Raw genomic sequence first — 22,694 nt, 5'->3', positions numbered from 1 at the left:
GAGGGCTTGGTCTTTTATTTATTTATTTTCCTTAGTTTTGGACTCGAGTACCGAGCTTTTTAAATAGGTTGCCTAATTTTAGATTAGGAAAGATTAGATGAGTTATTTGTCTTTTTCTTTAAAAAAAAGGTACGCGTAGAAATAGATACGCCAAATCGCGTGTTAGATACGTATGTGAAAAGTATCTGGAAGTATCAGTATTCGACACATGTCTGATACGGATTCTTTGCCTCACATGAAATATTTGTGCTTCATAGGATATAACCAATCAACAGTGTGATGATCCTTCACAAATTGCTCATAAGTATAACTAGGCCAAAATTACCATTTTGCCCCTATAGTTACATCTAACTCCTTAAGTACCATTTATCCCTCTAACAAACAATAAGTCATAGTCCCGTTTCCAGTTATGTGAATTGGCTGAGAGGACTTATATCCAAGTCTAAATCTTAAGCTAGTTATAAAATATCCTTGTTCTTGAAGCTTCTTTTGCATCGGGGAAAGCTCGAGCCTTTCATCAAATATTTTTAGGCTTTTAAGCTCAGTGCGAGTTGTAAAATCATATCCCGCCTTTGCCAACAACTTATATGTCTTTGGATTGAAGCCATCTTTTATTCGTTTGTCTGAAAGAATTGCTTTATTTTCTTCTTTCTCAACCTTTTTTACTTCTCCTTTATCCATCTTTGTAAGTGGTGCGGTGAGCTTTCTTTCAAAGTTTCGACATCTCTAACCACCAAATTTTGAACAGGGCATTCTTGTTATGAAGCTTTGACCCAAGCAGTAAAGCCTTGTCAATGAATGATATCGATAAACAACATGAAGCATATATACTTTTAATATTTCGAACAGGGCATTCTTGGTCTCTCGCAGGAGTGCCAACAAATCATTGATATTGAAATAAGGTAGTTCCTCTAGCTTGGTCATTGCTTCTGTAAAACTTGAAGGAGTGTTATTATCTTCAATCATGCTAATGACATGACACGAAACAGTTTCAGTCAGAAAACTCTTTGGAAAGAAGTCTTTCAAGGTTATTGATTTTCAAGGTCGAGAAAGCTCTCTGCTTTCTTCGATGATTGGCAAAGTCTTCTCGTATTCTTTCTTGCTTTTTTTATTTGTGACTTTCTCTTCCTTTTATAGTCTAGATATGAATGGGATTCTTTTTTAATGAAACTTTGTTTACGACTCTTTCGACGAATTACCAGCATCCATCCTTCATTTGCATCTTTCACTTGCTCTTCTTTTTCCTAGGAGTCAACTTTCTAGAAGTCTGCCTTTTGTGAGGCCTTTGGAAGAGAATATATAATAACAGGCTCAAGAGATCCAAATTGGATTAAATTCCCTATTGCAAACAATCGAATATCAGAATGGATCATTACTACATCATGATTTGTCTACGTTACATCGTCGAGGTCTAGCTCAATCTTTTTTTCTTGAGCTAACTTCAAAATTAACTCCTTTAGTACAAAATATTTTTCTACTGGGTGACCGACAAGTCGATGATACTTGCAGTAATTGGGATCGTTTACTTTCCCCATTTCTGTAGGTCATTTACATTCAGAAAGTTCAATGAGTTGTTTTTCAGTAGTTGTTCTAACATACCAGGAATATCATAATCTGGAAAGAGGTAGCCTTTTTCTTGTCTCTCTCAACGTCGGTCGTCTTTTCTCGCCCCTATCTTGGTATTTCTCAATCTTTTTCTCCTTGGAGATAAAATTTAAAGGGGTCGTATTGACGACCATAGCTTCTTTAGTAGCACATTTCAATGCCTTTTGGACACTCTTCACTTCTTTCTTTTCTTTCTTTACTTCTGGGACCAGTAAATCATTGTTTCCTCTATTGGCAATATTTAGTTCCATACATGAGCATGGGTTGCCAATTCTTCAAAGGTGTGAGGTTTTATCCCTTGCAGGATATACAAAAGTACCCAGTGCATTCCTCGAGTGCACATTTCCACCACTGACAGTTCAGTTAATCTGTCTTTGCAATCAAGGCTTAATGCTCTCCAACGATTGATGTAGTTAATGACCGGCTTGCCTCTTTGTTGTTTGGTGGTGGTGAGCTCTATCATGCTGACAATATGCCTCATGTTGTAAAAGTGGTTGAGGAATTCTCTTTCAAGTTGCTCCCAACTATCAATAGTTTCATGTTCAAGGTCAATATACCAATCGAAGGCATTTCTTTTCAGAGGTTGAACGAACTATTTGACCATTAAATCTCCTCGAGTACCAGCGTTGTCAGATTTTTTTTATGAAATGAGCAACATCTTGTTTTGGGTTGCCCTTCCCATCAAACTGTTGGAATTTGGGTGCCCGTATCCATTTGGCATTCTTAGATTGTCAATCCTCTTTATATATGGCTTAAAATATAAGAGGGAAGTTTGAGTAGGTCCACCATGCTGAGCCTTGATGGAGTTGACAATCATCTCTTACAATTACTGGATAGACAGCGAAGCAATTGACGTCGAATTTTGTGGTTGACTTTCTTGCAGAATAGTCTTTCCCTTGTCATCATTCCTAACTACAAGCATATGACTTGATTCAGTGGCATCACGACTCTCGATGTGATTCTTAAGGGATGCAATTTCATGGTCCCTTTCTTCGACTGCCTTCATCAGTATGTTAACTTTCTTTTTTAGTTCAGCCTGAAGGAAATCGTAAGGTCTGAAGCAGAAGCGGGATCATTCCCAATTTTCAATTTTTCACGGAATTAAAATTATAGAACATAAAATATACATTATATAGAGAATTTTATTGCATGATTTGAAAAGGGAATTAAAAGGGAAGAATTAACACTTATCCCCAAAAGGTCTTCACGTATTCCCTCGGTCTAGTCATGAACTCTCCTCGACTAAAAACTCAAACAGAATAAAATCAAGTGGCCACCACCACATGTGAATCTCCTGTATTCTCCCTAGGGATTGAGAATAAGCATGAGGCATGGGCTCTACTATCTTTTTGGGAAGAGTGAGAGGATTTTTTTCTTAGAAGGAAAACACACCTAGAGCAACTCACTGTCTTCCTTCTCGTGAAGGAAATGAATACATAGAAAAAAAAACTTCCTCCTTATTTTTTAGCCACACGATTGAGTTAGAGAAAAAAAATAGGGGCAAGGAGTTATAACTATCTCCTCAATTGAACTGTTTATTAAATTCAAATAATTTAATAAATATATATATATGATAACGAACTTATCATATATTATATATCAAACTATATGTTATATTGAATATAACACATAACCTATAGTTTTTATATTATATCAAACACAACATATAATCTATAGTTTGAATTTTTCTCAATCAATCATGATATTTAATATAAATCCAATTCATATTAAATTCAATTATGTGAATTTCATCCATACAATTAGTATTTGAATGACATTATCTAATTCCTCTCAAAATAAACTTTATCTTATAATGTATCAAATACATTATATTAATTATATCAATTAATTTTCTCAATTAATTAAAATTAATCCAAAATTAATTCTCAATAATCCCTGTTGAGCTACATATGGGACCTTATATACCTATAGATTGAAGCTCCAATGATACTTGGATAATTAATTAAACTCCTTTAATTAAATTACCCAACATCCATTAATTGTCAATCACTCTATTAAAGACCGACAGTTGTACACTTCGTACTACAAATATATTTTTGTGTCCATTGGATATAACCAATCAACAGACGATGACCCTTCACAAATTGTTCGTAAGTATAGTTGGGCCAAAATTATTGTTTTGCCCTTATAGTCACATTTAACTCCTTAAGTACCATTGATTCCTCGAATGAACAATAAGTCATAGTTCAATTATGACCAAATCCCTCTCGGGGTAAGAGAGGTGTGGCCACATTGTTCAAGCCCTGAAATCAGCCCTTAAGGGAGCAATTTATCTACTTATCCCGACATAGGGAATGAGTGAATTTCATCTTGTGTAGTTGTATTTTCAGCTCCCCAATCAGACGAATCCCCGAAATGATAGGCATATTGAGTTGGCGATCTGGCTACCCTCACCCATGTAAATCAAATGACCGCCTTCATAGGCAGAAGTTCATAACTCACTCAGGATTCAGGTCATGTCACCTAGGTCATCCTAATGAAATGTAAGTCTCTATTATTAACGAGTTATATAATGAGACTATTCATTTCATGGTTCGGTCTTATACAAACTCTTTGTATAGGATACCCTCGCTCACATGTCTCCACATGAATGATCAGGATCGGATCATTTGTAGCACTTTACAAAACTTGTAACATCTACAAAGCAAGTCGTAACTGTTGTATCACTAGAATAAGGTACCCAGTCTTATCCATTTACTACAAACCATTTAGGTTATCATTTAAACATGATCCATCTATATGTTTCTACATACATGTTTAAATTACATAAAATAACCTGGGATCTTTGTTTATTGGATTGAGTGTATGTTTATAAAATAACAATTATTTTAATAATAACAATTTTTTATACAAAGTTTACAAACTACGAGAATACAAGAGAGATTTAAGACACCAATTCCAACAATCTCCCACTTGTCCTAAAGCTTAAGGAGCCAAATGTACAATATAAATAAAGTACAAAATACAATAAACTAGGACAGACACTATACCTCAGTAACATCTCACACTTTCCCTAGTTAACATTGAAGGAACTCTTATTCAAGAGAACTAGTGAGTGAAAGCAAGATCTTTCTAAGCCTATTGGGAAAGAATAAACGCATTCACAAACATACAAGAACAGTTATGCATCTTAAAGAAAATTACAGCATGCTTTCTTAACTAAAACAAAAGGAATTGAGAGACATACCTTTGAAGAACTCTTCTTCTAGCAATATTTCGCTCTCATGAGCAATCGTCTAGCAATCTCTCGCTCTCGTGAGTAATCATCTAGTAACCTCTTGCTCTCTAAGCAATCATCTAGCAACCTCTCGCTCTCATCATAATCACAAACCGTCTGATCCTTGAATGGCAACCCTCAACACTACCACTCGGCAACCTTGGTATTCTCAGAGTGAGAATCCAAGGGGTGTGGGCTCTGTGTGAATTTGGTAGATAGAATGAGGAAGTATACGATTGAGCTACACGATCGAGTAAGTGGGAGAAAGGTTTAGTATATCGTATAGACAATGGGTACTCGAACGTCTAGTAATCGTCTAGCAATCTCTTACTCGATCATTTAGTCTCTCGAAAAGGCTATTGTTTAGTCTCTCATGAGCGATCGATTAGTCATGCAATAATGAAATGATCAACCTCAAAAAATGAAAACTCTTTTCATTTTATTTTTCAGTTATTAAAACTGAAAATAACCTCCCACTTACAGGTTAATGGAGAAAAGAAATAACCAACCAAAACAATTATCTCATAACTATTTTTATTATAAATAAATATTAAAACTAATTTATCATATTGTATTTATAACCTATAGTTTTAATATCACATCATATGTAATATTTAAAACATAGTTCTTTTATCAAAATCATATTTATATTGATTCTTCCAATTAATGTATCTAATACATCAAACAATTATATCACATATAATTGAATCAATTTAATTATATCATATATAATCAAATTCCCTCTTGTTAATTTGAACACTTAAAACTAACCCAAAAATTGATTCTTAACTTGAATCTATTGAGTTACCAAGGGGACCTTATGAACCTGTAGCTTGAAGCTCCAACAGTACGTGAATAACTGACTAAACTTTTTAATCACGATATCCACCATCCGTTAACTGCCAGGTACTTCACTAAAGACCGACAGCTACACTCTTCTCACTACAGATATATTTCTATGTCCATTGGATATAACCAATCAACAGTACGATAACCCTTCATAGATCGCTCGTAAGTACAACTAGACCAATATACCATTTGGCCCTGGTAGTTACATCTAACTCCTTAAGTACCACTGATTTCTTTATTGAACAATACATCATAGTCCTACTATGAGTGAACACTTATCGGGCCATAAGAAAGTGTGTGGTGCCACATTGTTCAAGTCCTGAAATCAGTATTTAAGGGACCAATCTATCTACTTACCCCTGCTTTGGGGAAGGATAAATTCCATCTTATATAGCTAAGTTCTCAGCTCCTCAATCAGACGAATCCCCAAAGTGGTAGGTTTGAGTCGGCACTCTGGCCACTCGCACTCATGCAAATCAAAGGATCGCTCTCATAGGCAGGAGTTCCAAACTCACTCAGGATTAAGGTCATATTTGTTAGGATTGGTATCCTAATTCTCCCAGAGTCTCGTAATTTGTAATCTATATATATTGTTATGAATAAAATAAGAGATTTTATTTGGCATTTACTTATATCCAATAAACAAAGCTCCATGGTTATTGTATGTAAACTTAAGCATGCATATGAGATATACAAGTGGATCATGCCTTAAGTGATAACCTAAATAGGTATGTAGTATAAGGATTAAGGTGGGATACCTGATCCTGGTGACACTATGGATACGGCCCGCTGTGTAGAAGTTTGCAAATGTTGTGAACACTACGATAGTAGATCCTGACCATTCATGTGGAGACATGCGAGCGGGGGTGTCCTATACAAAGAGTTTGTATAAGACCGGACCACGAGATAACTAGTCTCTATATATAACGTCGTTGATACTAGAGACTTACATCTCACCTAAACGACCGTAGGTGACATGACCTCAATCCTGGGTGTTTTGGGAGAGTGGCCAGATTGCCAACTCAGCATACCTACCTTTTTGGGGACTTGTCTGATTTGAGAGTTGGGAACTCAATTACACAAAATGGAATTCACTCATTCCCCGAAGCAGTGGTAAGTAGATAGATTGCTCCCTTAAGGGCTGATTCCGGGACTTGAACATAGTGGCCACAACTTCTCTTTGGAAGAGAAGACTCAGTCATAGTAGGACTATGACTTATGTTCAATAGAGAAACCAGTGGTACTTAAGGAGTTAGATGTAACTACAAGGGCATAACGGTTATTGGCCTAGCTGTACTTATGAGCGATCTGTGAAAGGTTATCACACTGTTGATTGATTGATATGGACACATAATATATCTGTAATAAGGAGAGTTCAACTATCGATCTTTAATGGAGTGTCTGGTAACGGATGGTGGATCCCGTGGCTAAAGAGTTTAGTTAATTATTCATGTACCGTTGGAGCTTCGAGCTATAGGTTCATTGTTGGATTTTATGTCCTAAAACTCATAGTTTGTAATATCATATTCTTGTTCAATAAAGCTATTATTGAAAATCTTTAGTAAATTTAAATTCTATATTCATGAATCCAATAAACTAAGGATTCGAGGCTATTAATTTTAAGTTTGAACTTTATGTAGTGACGTAAATGTGGATCAAGTTCAAATATATAGCCAAAATGGTCTATAGTATATGAATAAGGTTAGGTGCCTTATTCTGCGGACCCTATGGATGCGACTCATTTTGTAGTTGGTACAAACGATGTGATCCTAAACCGTTCATGTGGAGACATGAAAATGGGGGCATCCTATGTAAAGATTTTACATAAGACTGAACCATGAAATAGTCACTTTTTACGTTCTAAACGCCGTTTAATGTATAAAACTGACTATTTCGTTAATTGATGACCTAGGTAATTTAATCTTAATCCTGAGCTAACTATGAACTTCTGTTCACTCGGAATTATCCTTAGATCTTCATAGGTGAGGGCAGCTCATTATCGTTGGCCCAATAAGCCTCCCATTTCAGAAGTAAGATCAGATGGATAGTTAGGAACATAGAGTGCAAGACGGAATTCACTTCTACCCGTTATAGGGATAGTAGATAGGTTGTTCCCTTTAGTACTGAATCCAGGTCTTGAACAAGGAGCCCCACCCTCTCCTTGGCCCGAGAGGGGTTCGGTTTATAGGTAGGACTTTAAACCAATTGTTCATTAGAGGATCAGTGGAACTTAAGGAATAAGATGTAGTCTTGGGGGTAAAACGATTTTTATGACCCAGCCGAGATTATGAACAACCTGTGAAGGATTAGCTTACTAATCATGGTTATATCATATGGACACAAATATATCTATAGTGAGGAGAGTGCAACTACGGGACTATAGTGGAATGACCCATGAGTTAACGAATATTGATTAGCTCCATCTAAAGAGTTTAGCCAGCTAATCTCGGATCGTTGGAGCCCATGAACTATAGGTTCATTAGGTTCCTCTACTAGCTCATATGGAATAAACTTAGAACAGTATGATAGAATAATTCGAATAGTTCGAATTAGGTGAAGAGAGAGAAACTGACAAGTATATATGATATAGTGGTCGGTTTTTTCAGTTTAGAGATACAACTTTAATATTTAAATGTGATTTAAATATCAAGAATATGAATACGTTCATATTCAGAAGCTCGAAAATAATGAAAATGGTCAAAGATGTAAAAAGTCAGAGTTGACTTTTGACTTTGAAAAGTCAAACTTTGACCGATCTTATATTCAAATGTGATTTGGATTTTGAGAAAATGAATGCGGATTCATGCTCAGGAGGTCAAAATTAGTCAACACAAAAAAAATCATAAAAAGTCAAAATGTTGACTTTTCGGTCAAAGTTTGACTTTGACAAAATGACTATTTTGTCATTTGACTAAAGTTAGTGGAAAAATCCAAACTTTTGTTGGATAATTCTACTAACAAGATAGTGGGCTAGGTGTTGCCTTATAGTGGAGACATCAAGCCCACTTAGATAGTGGATTTTGAGGTGTTGGGTACTTATGAATTTGTTTCATGCAAATTTTGCATGGCTTTTTTCTATAAATTTAGGCTTTCAAATTGGATGAAAAAATTTTGACATTTTGCCAAAATTAGTTTCTAAAATTGGGCTGAAAAAATAAAAACCCAACCCAAAAAGTCATCTCCTATTTTCCATCTCTTTCTCTCTCTCAGTTTCTTCATCCATCGGGTCCCACAACCCGGTTCTAAGTCCAGAGGATGGGAGATCAGCTCTAGTGGTTGTTCGATCGTGTTCGGGTGGAGATAGAAGCGTTTTGGGAGCTTCAAAGGTAATTTTTCAAAAAATCCTAATTAATTAATTTAGGGTTGCATGTTTTTTCTTTTAATTAGAAGCAATTAGAGTGTAATTAGATCCTTTTTCCGCTGCATATGTCTCGTGTTTCATCATGTTCATAAGGTCTCCTTGGTAGCTCAATGGATTCAAGTTGAGAATCAATTCTTGGTGTTGATTTGAAATATTCAAATTGACAAGAGGTAATACGATTATATATGATATGATTGATATGATGTATGAGATACATCAAGTGGAGGATTAATGTAAATGAGATTTACATTAAGGACCATGGAATAGAAAAAGAACTATGGTTTATATATTTCATGAGATGACATATTAAAACTACTATAGTAAGTTGGTTATCATATATATTTATAATAATATTAGTTATTGGATAATTATCTCTTTTTCTCTAACAACCAAATGAGTGGGAGGTTATTGGTGGTTTCATGGTAACCGTGAGATAAAAGGAAAAATGTTTTACTAAATTTAGTAGTTGATGATTTGTGAGAGTTGTTATTCTCGAAAATTACTCACAGTGGTTGTCAAGTGAATAGGATTCACTAAACAATAGTTGAAGAGAGACCTAAACAATTGTGAAGTGACACTACATGATAGTTCACTCAGCTGGCCGATAGCTAAACGATCGCGGAGCTTTTTCTAAACGATCGCATAGCATTTGTTAAACGATTGGGCATCATCTATACGATAAACCTTGTCATCTCCCACTTGCTCAATTGTTTACACGATTATTCTTCCTTCGGTCTCATCCTCTAACCAAGTCCACACAGAGCCCACACTTCTGGATTCTCACACCGAGAATACCAAGGTAGCCATTATGGTGGTGTCGTACTCAACTTGACATAGTCTAGGTTTTTGGAGGCCGTTCGTGGTGCTCATGATCTTAGAGATCGCTGTGTTCGAGTTCGCTATGATCATGCAGTGTTACAGTCATGGTGTACGAGCGTTTGTGTATTGCAGTCTTGCTGATTGATCGAGCATGTTTGAAGATGAGTCTTCAGAGGTATGTTAATTTTATCCCTTGATATTATAGAAAAGCATGTTGTAATTTCGTTGTATGCATGAACAATTTGTTTCCGTTTCTTGATTGTAATTGTGTATGTTCAAATACGAATGAAATTTGGAACGAACATTCCGCTGCTCATGGAAATCCTCATGTCTGATTTCCTTCAATATTACCTATGGTCATCGTAGTGAAATGAAAGTCTCTGTCATGAACGACATTATATAACGTACTAAACATTTAGTGGTCTGGTGTTATACAAACTCCTCTGTATAGGATACCTTCGCTCTCATATCTCCACATGAATTATTAGGATCAGACCATCTGTAGCACTTTACAACATTCGTAATATCTACAAAGCGGGTCGTATCCGTAGTGTCACCAGGATAAGTTTTCCCTCATTTATCCATATACTACAAACTATTTAGGTTATCACTTAAGACATGATCCACTTATATGTCTCCACATACATACTTAAGTTACAACGATAACCAGGGATCTTAGTTTATTGGTTTGTGGTTAATGTAATTAAAATATCCCATATTTCATAGACAATAGTGTAGAAAATATCTCATATTATTACATCACAAATGTTTGTTCATACATGTGTTTGCAAACTACAGAACCCTACGAGATTTAGGGCATCAACCCCAACAAACATGTTGCATATCCCGTAGACCTAAACTTTCTAGATGACCCTCAACTTCCATAGTGGAGTCTGCGATGCATCCTTTCTTGATACTCCACTAAACTATAGCTTCTCCATTCAGAGTAAAACTCACCTTAATGTGGATTTCCGAGAATCTCGATCAGTCTGAAAGTCAGAGTCTGTGTATCCTATAAGGATCAAATCCTTATCTCCATATACAATCATATAGTCTTTCATTCTCTGAAAGTACTTGAGGATTGTTTTGATCGTTATCCAGTGATTTAATCCAGGATTAGATTAATATCTACTGATAATCCCTATTTCATAGCAAATGTCAAGTCTAGTACATAACATTGTATACATAAGGCTACCATCAGCCGATGCATAGGAAATTCATCTAATTGCATCAACCTCTTAAAGAGTCCTAGGAAACTGTTTCTTAGACAATACAATTTCATGTCTGAAACGTAATAAACCCTTTTTGGAAATGTGCATCAAATATTTGACAAGCTTTATCAATATACGATGCCTGAGACAAGGCTAACTTTTTGTTCTTTTGATCTCTGATGATCTAGATCCCTAGAACAAACTGCACCTCTATCAAATCTTTCATTTGCAATTGGGCAGCCAACCATTTCTTTACATCAGTCAGAAAACCTACATCATTCCCACTGAGTCATATTTGTGTGTTCATTAGATATAACCAGTCAACAGTGCGATCACCCTTCACAAGTTGCTCGTAAGTACAGCTGGGCCAAAATTACCGTTTTGCCCCTATAGTTACATCTAACTCCTTAAATACCACTGATCCCTCTAATGAACAATAAGTCATAGTCCAACTATGACCAAACCCCTCTTGAGCCAAGAGAGGGTGTGGCGCCACATTGTTCAAGTTTGGAATCAGCCCTTAAGGGAGCAGTTTATCTATTTACCCCGACATTAGGGAATGAGTGAATTCTGTCTTGTGTAGTTATGCTCTCAGCTCCTCAATCAGATGAATCCCCAAAATGGTAGGCTTATTGAGTCAATGATCTGACCACTCTCACTCATACAAATCAAAGGACTGCCTTCATAGGTAGGAGTTCACAACTCATTCAGAATTCAGGTCATGTCACCTATGGTCATCCTGGTGAAATGTAAGTCTCTATTATTAACGGTGTTATTTAATGAGACTATTCATTTCATAGTCTGGTCTTATACAAACCTATTTATATAGAACACTTCTACTCATATGTCTTTACATGAGTAATCAGGATCAGATCATTTGTAGCACTTTACAACAATTGTAACATCTATAAAGCAGGTCGTATTCGTAGTATTACCAGGATAAGGTACTCAGCCTTATCTATCTACTACAGACCATTTAGGTTATCACTTAAACATGATCTACTTGTATGTCTTTACATACATGTTTAAGCTACAAAAGATAACCTCGGATGTTAGTTTATTGGTTTTGTGGGTTAATGTTACTAAATTTCGAATAAAATGCCTCAGATTTTATTAAATAAATAAATTGTTTGTACATTACAATTACAAACTACAAGGCCCACGAGATTTAGTGCATCAACCCTAACAAATACAATATTTGGTCTTGTATTATTGACAAGATACATAAGTGCACAAATTGCATAAAATATGGTACTTCAGGACCAAGTAGTACTTCATTATCATCTCGAGGTCAGAATATATTTTTCCCCACATCTAATGAACAAACTTCTATTGGAATGTTCAATGGATGTGCTTTGTCCATATAAAATCATTTTAAAATTTTTCTTGTATAAGTTGACTGATGAATAAATATCTCATCTGCTACGCTCAATTTGTAAACCAAGGCAAAATTTTGTTTCTCCGAGATCTTTCATCTCAAATTCTTTCTTAAGATATTCTATTGCCTTTAAAAGATTTTTAGGAGTTTCAATTATACTTAAATCATCAACATATACAATTATAATAATAAATCTTGACCATGTTTCTTTATAAAAACACATAGACATATTGGATTGTTTTAATATCCTTCTTTCAACGAATATCCACTCAGGCGATTGTACCACATTCATCTTTATTGTTTTAATCCATATAGCGATCTTTATAACTTTATTAAATATAATTCCTGGGAATTCAATTTATGTTTCAGGTACCTTAAATCTTTCTAGAATTCTCATATAAATATCATTATCAAGAGATCCATATAAATATATTGTGACTACAACCATAAGATGCATGCCCATATTTTCATACACAGTCAAACCAATTAAATATCTTAGTGTAATTGCATCCACCACCGAAGAATATATCTCCTCATAATCAATACTAGGTCTTTGTGAAAAACCTTGTGCAACTAGTCTTGCTTTATATCTTGTGACCTCCCTCACAGATACCCATTTGTATCCCACAGGTTTGGCACCTTCTGGTGTTCGAACTATTGGTCCAAAAACCTGACCTTTTGAAAATGAGTTTAATTTTGCCTCGATTGCTTCTTTTAACTGAAGCCAATATTTTCTGTGTCAAAATTCTTCAACAAATTTTGGTTCATGATCTTCATTTTTAGATATAATATTAAGAGCAACATTATATGCAAAAATATTGTCAATAACTAAATGAGTCCGGTTCCATCTTTTTTCTGTCATGACATAGTTTATTGAAATCTCATTATTATCTTTAGGCATTTCACCTTCCTCACTAGTCATGTCAAGGATTTCTTCATGGGTATTTACATCATCAACCAAGTCTTATTGACTTTTAACTATAATTTGTTTTTGAGGATTTTTATCTTTAGAACCCACTGGTCTACCTTGCTTCTGTCGTGTTCCAGATTTATTAGTGACAACTTACTGTGTTGGGATATCAATTTTCGGTGGAATATTTGTAGCTGGTATATGTGACTTAGTTACTTTCTTTGCATCTATAAATACACCTAGTAATTGATTTTCTATATTTTGCAAATGAATTATCTTCTGAACTTCAGGTTCACACTATTCTATATGGTGATCTAAATGAGACAATAACAATGCATTCTATATAATTTCTTTTTCCAATTATTAATTCCTCCTCCTAATATTGGAAAATTTGTCTCATTAAAATGAGAATCAACAGATGTGCAGTAAATACTTCACTCATCAGGGGTTCAAGTTATTTAATAATTGATGGGGAATCATATCCAACATATATATTTCTAACCTTCTTTGAGGGCCCATCTTAGTACATTATGGTGGAGTAATTGGAACATATACTGCACATCCAAAAATTCTCAGATGGGGAATATCTAGCTCATGACCATAAATTAATTGTAATGGCGAGTATTTATGATAGGCTACTGATCTAATGCATACAAATGATGTTGCAAGCAAAATAGCATGTCCCTATACAGATGTAGAAAGCTTAGCTCTCATAAACAATGGTCTAACTATTAACTACAAATGTTTTATGAATGATTCTGCTAAACCATTTTGTGTTATGAACATGAGCTACAGGATGTTCAACACTCATTCCAATTGACATACAATAATTATCAAAAGCTTGGGATGTTAATTCACTAGCATTATCAAGACGAATGGTCTTAATTATGTAATTAGGAAATTGTGTTCTTAACTTAATTATTTGAACAAGTAATATTGCAAATGCAAAATTTTGACTTGATAATAAACACACGGTGACCATCTGCTGGATGCGTCTATTAATACTATAAAATATCTAAGTGGTCCACTTGGTGGGTTAATAGATCCACATATATCACTATGAATTCTTTCTAAAAATGCAGGTAATTTAGTTTCCGCTTTAGTTGGTGATGGTCTAATTATTAATTTGCCTTGAGAGCAAGCATCACATGATAATTCATTAGATTGAAGAATTTCTGGCTCTTCAATGGATGTCCATTTGAATTCTATAGATCCTGGATGACCTAATCTGACATGCCAAATTATAAATATGTCTGAATTCATAAACTTCAGATTCATTGTTGCATATGTTCCAATTACTCGTATATGTGTATGATATACTCTAGAAGATAAAGTAGGCAACTATTCCAATGTACGTGTTTCATGAGACAGTAGATATGATGTAAAGATACTCCATATTATTATTTCTATTAATATCAATATGATAACCATTGAAAAGTATATCTTTAAAACTAAGTAGATTTCTCTTTGATTGACTAGAAAACAATGCATTGTCAATTTTATTCCTCTAGGCAAAATAATATTTTTTTTTCCAAACCCTTCAACTAGGTTTGCAAAACTTGATAATGTATTGACTTTTGCTTCCAACATTGTCAGTTTGAAAAAATATTTTATACTTGTAAGTATTGTATGTGTAGTTGCACTGTCTGCCAAATATAGTTCTTCTTTACTCATTTTTTAGTCACCCAACATATGAAAATGATCCAAATTTATTCATTAAAAGAAAATAATTACAATAAGAAAAACAACATTTGGAATATACAAAAGTTAACATCTACTAAGAGGGAAAAAACATGGAGATGAACAAAAACAACAACATTAAGTCTAAATATTTTTAAAGTCAAAGGAAACACTTGATGTTTCATCAGTTCTGCCAATTTTCTCTTCAAGGGATTCAAAGAAGTCCGTCACATCCAAATTTGTCATATGGGATGAGTCAAATATGTCATTATCTTGGTATGCAAAATTTGCTTCCACATTTTTCTCTTTTACCTTCAGGGATACTTGATAGAGATCAACTAAGTGTTTAAGGTACGTGACCAATGCCCAGTCATTCTACATGGGAAGCATTTATTTTCAACACTTTTTGAACTCTTATCTTGTAAAACTTTTCCTTTGTGATCATCATTTTGTGTAGTTCTTTTGAAATTTGAATGATTAGAACAACCACCACGAAAATAATAATTATTTCCTCCTCTTCTATGGTCACGATCACGACCTCTACCACAACCACGAATTTGACCATGATTATTATTAAAATTCACAACATTGACTTCAAGGAATGGTGTCGTCCCGATTCGTCGAGATTCATGATTTTTCATTAATAACTCATTATTCTATTCGATCATGAGAAGGCATGAAATTAGTTCAGAATATTATTTAAAACATTTCTCTTGATATTGCTACTGTAGGAACATATCTGAGACATGAAATGTAGAAAATGTCTTCTCTAACATATCAACATCAATAATTTTCTTTCCGCATAACAACAATTTCGAAGTGATTTTCAATAATGTGGAGTTGTAATCACTTACTGATTTAAAATCTTGTAGCCTCAAGTGCATCCACTCATAACGAGCTTTAGGAAGAATAACTGTTTTTTTATGACCATACCTCTCTTTCAAATTTTTCCACAAGACACGATGATCTTTTACTATAAGATACTTCATTTTCAATCCCTCGTGGAGATGATGACGAAGGAAAGTCATAGCTTTTGCTTTGTCCTGACTGGATGTCATATTTTCTTCTTTAATAGTCTCTCCAAGATTCATAACATCCATGTGGATTTCGGCATCAAGTACTCATGACAAATAATTACTGTCGTTACTGCCAAAGGCAACAAATTCTGATTTTGTAAGATTTATCATGGCAACACTATTGTAAAATATTATATTTATATTAGAAATTTAATAGATATTAAATATGCAAAATAACATTAAATTTATTAATTATAATGAAGAGAAAAAAATCGACATACCTTTAGGACCTACCTTTAGTAGGAAAAATAATAGGAGCTCGTGCTGATAACGTGTTGTGAATTTGAGGAGCACAATGAGAACACGAATGCCGACAAAATATAATATTAAAATAAATAAATATAATATAATATATAAAATAAATAAATAACAAAAGAATATAAAAAAATATAAATATATCTAGATATAAAATAAATAACTTAAATAAAATAAAGAAATAAAGAAAATGATAAAAATGATAAAATCATGAAATTTTCTCAATATTTTCCACTAATTCCCAATCTTTTGGATTGCTCACCAATCATCACTCCTCCCTACAAAATCCATAAAATGACCACTATTTAGAGGAGAATTGGCAAGTAAGAGGTGAAATTAGTTGGACACTAAGGATGTGTACTCGTAAAACATATGGACTACATTTTCAAAGATACGTAGGATAGTAGGAGAATGTCATTTGATCTTCTAGAACACCAAGGTTTGGCACTAATAGGCATCTATTTTTATTATAATATTTATAATATGTTTATGATTATTATTATTGTTATTATTATTTTAATAAAAGACAGAAATTTCAATTTTGCCTAAAAATGAAGAACCGTTCATTCGTCTTCCCCAGGCTGAAGGTGGTTTGGAAAACAATGACGGTCATTAGAACCATCACAAACATGATCCTCAGAGAAATCCTTCATTCCCAACCTTATTTTACTCTATCATCACCCCCAATCTTCCCTATAACTTTGCACAATCCCAATGCCGCTTTGCGATTCCGGCTGCGTGAGATCAGTTTCGGTCGTGTCCTATGCGCCGCTTCGGACTCGGCCGGTGCCGGAGGCAAGGTGTCTTCCCGGCTGTCTCAGGTTCAGCAGCTGTTGCAAGAGGCGGAGGAGCGCGCTCTATTGGCTGACAGCGAACCCGCCCCTAAAATCACTCTCGGTATGTTTTATTAAACTCGATTACGGATTGAAATGCTACGGAACTAGCCATCACTTCTTTAGTTCTGGATTTGAGTTTGTTCTACCATGTTGATTGGGGTAGTATAGAAGCATAGCGAAGGGAGAGCTCGATTGACTATTGTTTGTGTTTTGATAAAGTGATTGTTGCTTTGCTTTACTGACTACTGTGGTTTAGTTCCAGCTGAAGTCGATATAGATTCACTTTTCTACGTCCATAAAGTCTTTTTCTCTAACCCTAAATTTTCTGTGTAGAAAGTAGCTCACATCTATTGAAGCTCGCAGATTCTTTGAAGAAGATGAACTCTGTTGTCCAATGAGTGTTGGAAGAATCGAAACTCCTGGATTTTGTTCAGTTATTAACCTATCTTCAAAGTACATTATACATAAGCCCTATGGAATCGCCTTGAACCCTTGAATGTCCTTTTCCTGCCTGATTTTGGGTCTCTGAAATGCACTCACTTTCAACCAATAAAGAGAGAACTACTAAAGATGTTTGGGATTATGCTAATGCTTATTGAAATTTGGGATTAAGAGGAATCTTAATAAAAGGAGTTTGAAGATTGTTTCTCTTTAAACTCTTGATTGAGAATTTCAGGCTGAGTGATATGGAGGATGGCAGGTTATGGAATTTAGGTTCCCTCTTAACCTTCTCCTGTGCAATTTCCATTGAGAGAGAACTTAGTGGTTGCCGTTCCCATCCTCTGGTTTTCAATCTGTAGGAATGCAATTCGCAGGTTGGAAGAGGATAGATTTTTATACTCTCTTCCTCTTCCTAAGGAACTCTCTCTAGTTCATCATGTGTAAACATATAGAGGGTGAAATGATAGGTTCTAGAGTCTTAGTAAAAGCATAGGTCTTCATATTTGAGTGGAGAAGGAAAACGCACTAGGAGTGTGATTTTTCTTTTGGAATTTTAACATGGAAAGTGGAAAGCTAAGTGCATTGGATACAGTCAAATAGAAGAATCCCAACATGTTTATCTCCTCCTTGATATGCTATGCCGTCCCCATTTTATGTGAAAATATAAGCTTTCCTTTGTGAAGTTCTCAACCTTAAATAGTGTATACCCCATAAGGTGGTTGATTTTCTGGCTCAAAATATTTCATGGAAAGGGCTCCGCGGAAAACTAGCAAATTCTGGATTAAGATAATTATTGCTGCAGTGAATCATTGGCTTGAGAAGTGTTCAATGGGAAGCTTTGGAGATATTCCCAGCCTCTCCCTTAGACTTTTGGTTTGTTTTTTTGTGTCTACATGGTGAACTCATTCTAGGAGCTCTTTTAGTTACACTTATAATTGACATTCTAGCCAATTGAAGACACCTTTACAACTCTTTTGGCCTATGGTAGATCAATTCTTTCTCCCCATTTCCGTTGTTCTTTTTTCTAATTAATATATCATGTTGTCCTTGAGAAAATTTTTGGTAGGGAAAATCTTTCATCATGGAAAAGAGAAACGGGATGCAGAGTAGGATTGAAGACCTAGATTCTTTGTAAGAAATAGACGTGATTTGAAGCTATGCTAAAAGGCATACAAAAAAAAAGGTGCTTGTCCTCGAGAAAAAGGAGCTATTAGTGGCAGGAGAATTCTAGCCAATTAATGTTTGATAGGAGAAAATGGTATTAAAATGAATTGAGAAAGAGGAAGTGAGATGATTTGAGAACGTGGGATGAAAAATTGAGTTACTAGCTTTTGTGGGTGAAAAGAGAAAACCAAATGTTGGATTTTAAGATCAGAAAGACATGCCTGGCAGTCAACATAGTGAGAGATAAATATGAGGCTAAGATTAGAAATTAGATAGGAAACACTGGCATGTTCCAACGGGCCAATAATTGTAGATCACTGTGGAGCTGGCTGAGTTCAAGACTCTTCTTTTCCTATTCTGTTGTGGTATAATGTAAATGGTTTCTTGCATCCAAACAGGAGAGTCGAGAGGGGAGTGCCACAAGCATTGGAGAGATTGTGGATTTTATGCAATTTCGTGTCAGCTAACACTCGATATTGGTGGAGGAGATTTTAGAAGGGAACTCAGTAAACGAGTTGGAACTTGTAACATGAGTTGAGGTAAGGATGTTGAAGCCAAGGCACAACACAGTATAGGAGACATTAGCATCGATTTATTTTACTAGATTCTTGACTTCCAAAAAGTTCAACCTCTCCTTCCCATACTTTGTCCTGAACTACCTAAAATGGCTAATCTCTTTCTTGTAATTTCTCACTAAAACTTTCCCCACATAAAACCTTAGTCCTTTTCCCTCCATTGCAGCAGAACATCAGTAAAATGTACAAATCATTTATTTCTTTTCCCATTCTTTATATATTTAATTACTCTATCAAATTTTGTCTACGAAGTTGGTGCTAGGATGATTTTGTTGACAAAACACAAAAAGTCTTTGGCTAATATATCCTAAAATGGAAAAAGTTAATACAAATTGCCTGTACTTTCCTAGCCTTAAAAGAAAAAGGTTCCCTCATTAGCAATTGCTAAGACGGTGAATGTGATAGGATTACTCTCAATCAATATCTTCAAGTGTGATTTTTCTTTTCCTGTCCCTCAGACCATGTCACTGTGAATTTTGCAAGAAGTGGTGGGCCGGGAGGTCAGAATGTTAACAAAGGTCAGTTTATTTTCTTTGTTCTGATTGGTTTTATTTCTGCTTTAGAGTTGCTGTTTCTTTATAAGGTATCATTTCTGTAAATGATAGTGCAGTGAACACGAAGGTTGACATGCGCTTCAATGTTAAAGATGCATATTGGCTAAGCGAGAGAATCAGGGAAAGGATTATACAAATGGTTTGTAACTCAAGTTCTGTTCCATATCTTGCCTCTTCTCCACTAGATGATATTATTTTGGAGGCGCTAAACTTTACAAATATCTTCTTTCCGTCTTTCTTTCAAAATCATACATAAAATTGGAAGTGGTTCAAGTGTTCATAAATCTTTCACCATGATATTACTCCTTGATTTCTGTCTCTATCTTGACATGAATATTGCTTCCTGCTTCGGAACAGGAGAAAAATCGGATCAACAAGGATGGAGAGCTTGTAATTTCATCCACAAAAACTAGAACACAGAAGTTAACTTCTGTCCTCATCATCTTTTCTCATTTCCTCCCATGTTTGTTCTACCAAAGAAGACTTTGTTAACTTTTTTCTTCTTTTCTTCAGGGGTAACATTGAAGATGCCTTGGAGAAACTTCAGGTACATTTCCTTCTCATTAGATCCTTCTTTTCTTGTCTATCTGATGGAGAATATATGGAAAATAACATTGTATGTGGCCGTTTCTTGTATGGTAGATTCAGCATTCTGCCGTTGTTTCCTAACTGAATATAAATTTCCATTGAATGGCTTATTTCTATCTGAAAATTAGGCTATAATTGATGCTGCTTCTTATGTCCCGCCACCTCCCTCAGAAGAGAAAAAGAAGAAAATTGCTAAGATGTGAGATCTTTCACCTTCCTTGGTCACTTGATTTCCAAAAAGTTTATGTAGCTCCCGCAATTTGTTTATTGTGAGGTTTACTTTTTGTATTTTTGTAAAGGGCGGCTATTGGGGAACAGAAGCGCCTTAAAAGCAAGAAGGTCCTGTCTGATAAGAAGGCGTTTCGAAGGAGTCGGAACAGTTGGGATTAATCATCTTGCTAACTGTAGAGTTCATCAACATTACAACTTCATACTTCCCAATTTTTTTCTCACAAAGGTTACTGACTTGTTTCTATTTTGTTTTTTCCGATTGGGACTTAGCAGCTTGCTCTTTCAACTCAGGAAGATAATACAAAATCAAAAGGTAATACTATGATTTTCTGGTGCAATGAAGAAACCATTCAGAGAAAAACCTGTTAAAAGCAGAGGACTAGGACTGGGAGATTTGCTTCCTTCTCAGGTGATTTCTGGAAATTTGCTAGAAATAGATACAAGATAACAATTTTTTTTTTCACTTGATTGGTGAATGATATATTTGAAGCACCGGCTTAGATTAAATTTTATAGAACCTCTCTTCTGATGCGACTTGCGAGAACATTGACACGCAATGTCTCGTCTCGTCAGTATGTTAAACTAATATCAATTCAGTTATAGCTTCTTTTTATTTGCTTTGTCGATGTCATATGCATGCCTAAGTTGGTTCATTTCCAAAAACATGATACGCAAAATAAGTAATTTTACCAGGAAGTGTAGTGTAGTTATGCTTGTTGTACTGCATCCTTGGTTTTCTTTTTTTGTTGCTACATAAATTTGTTAGGTATCCAAAGACAAGAAAATAGAAAAGGGTAAAGGTATCTATATCTTTATCTATTCTTCAATGTCATTGAAGAAATTACAATATCAATGGCCTTTCAAGAAGTCTATCTCTCTTCCAAGTCTTACAATAGACACTCACCAAAATGATCCACACCCTCCAAAGAAATACTAACCCCCTTTATTTATTTATAAGCAAGAACCCAGCTCATTACCACTGATTTTGGAAGAGCTTAGTAGTTGGTGAGGGATTCCATGTGTTTCTTTTCCTGAACTCAACAACTTGTATGCTAAAGGAAAGTGGACACAAAAAAGATTTGAGATAGTGACAATGACAGAACTTTAATGGTAGAAGATTTAGAGATTGATTTTCTTAAGAGAGGGAGTAAATACCAAGTATCAATGGGCTAAATTTACTTTGTCAATTGGTTTGAAAATTAATTTTTATGGGCTAAGTTGATTTTGACATTTAGTTCAAGTTAATTGCATTTTAGGGAGCATTTGGCACACAAAGTTTCAGGTAATAATGTTTTGTGAAATTGATAAAACTATGTTTAGGATGTAGAGTTAAATTTTCTACTTGTTTTTGTTTTGTTAACTATTTTATGCAACCATTCAATTAAACTCATATTTTCTTAAATTTCTAATACTTTGTGATACTAACTTAAAGTTTTCACATGTATTTTACAATTTTGTGCATGTAACCTTTGTACTTGAGGTAAAAAAGAATACTATTTTTTATCTTAATCGTATAAAGTACTATGTATGAAAAGAAAATAAATAATAATAATAATAAAAAACAAGTAGGTCATCAAGGGGTTTAGGTTTTTTTTTTTTTTTTAATGGAATCTACTCGTCAATACTTATTTTAGTCTCAAGTGCAAGCATGACAAAGCAAAGGAAAGAAAGATAATGATTGATTAGTTTGGCTAGTTTGATTGAGCATGAAATTATAAATTGGATTGATATAAAATCGCTCGGATCCAAATCCTAATCTAATTTAAGTCTATAATAAAAAAATTTACTAAAGAAGGTTAGAGGAATTGAAGGTCAAAGATCTAAAGACTCGAAGATTGAAGTTTTGAAGATTTGAATTTGATGCCTTTATGGATTTTGGATGTACGGTCGATTTAGTGTACTTATATATTCATGCTAAAAAAA

General features: G+C 34.7%; 1 protein-coding gene across 2 annotated transcripts; it reads left to right on the top strand.

The window, feature by feature from the left end:
* Nucleotides 1-16,923: 16,923 nt before the first annotated feature.
* On the top strand, nt 16,924-21,390 carry LOC120069236 (peptidyl-tRNA hydrolase ICT1, mitochondrial). 2 transcript variants are annotated; one of them, XM_039020945.1, is made up of 8 exons: nt 16,924-17,279; nt 19,857-19,916; nt 20,009-20,091; nt 20,310-20,374; nt 20,466-20,499; nt 20,669-20,739; nt 20,840-20,944; nt 21,042-21,390. In XM_039020945.1, the coding sequence occupies exons 1-7, from the start codon at nt 16,934-16,936 to the stop codon at nt 20,928-20,930; spliced, it is 750 nt and encodes a 249-aa protein (XP_038876873.1). In that variant the 5' UTR covers nt 16,924-16,933; the 3' UTR covers nt 20,931-20,944; nt 21,042-21,390. The 2 variants fall into 2 exon arrangements, with proteins under 2 accessions (XP_038876873.1, XP_038876872.1); XM_039020944.1 differs by having other exon boundaries at nt 16,925-17,279; nt 21,045-21,390.
* The last annotated feature ends 1,304 nt before the right edge of the window (nt 21,391-22,694 follow it).

Source organism: Benincasa hispida, unplaced genomic scaffold (genome assembly GCF_009727055.1).
Source record: "Benincasa hispida cultivar B227 unplaced genomic scaffold, ASM972705v1 Contig285, whole genome shotgun sequence".
NCBI classification, from domain to species: Eukaryota; Viridiplantae; Streptophyta; class Magnoliopsida; order Cucurbitales; family Cucurbitaceae; genus Benincasa; species Benincasa hispida.
Note: the sequence above shows the minus strand (reverse complement) of the source record. Positions and strands in the feature narration are given on the sequence as shown.

Coding starts and splice junctions, on each gene's coding strand:
- LOC120069236 (XM_039020945.1), top strand. CDS start 16,934: ATGAAGAACCGTTCATTCGTCTTCCCCAGGCTGAAGGTGGTTTGGAAA. Junction 19,917..20,008: donor AGGTCAGAATGTTAACAAAG/GTCAGTTTATTT, acceptor ATGATAGTGCAG/TGAACACGAAGGTTGACATG. Junction 20,740..20,839: donor AAGAAGAAAATTGCTAAGAT/GTGAGATCTTTC, acceptor ATTTTTGTAAAG/GGCGGCTATTGGGGAACAGA.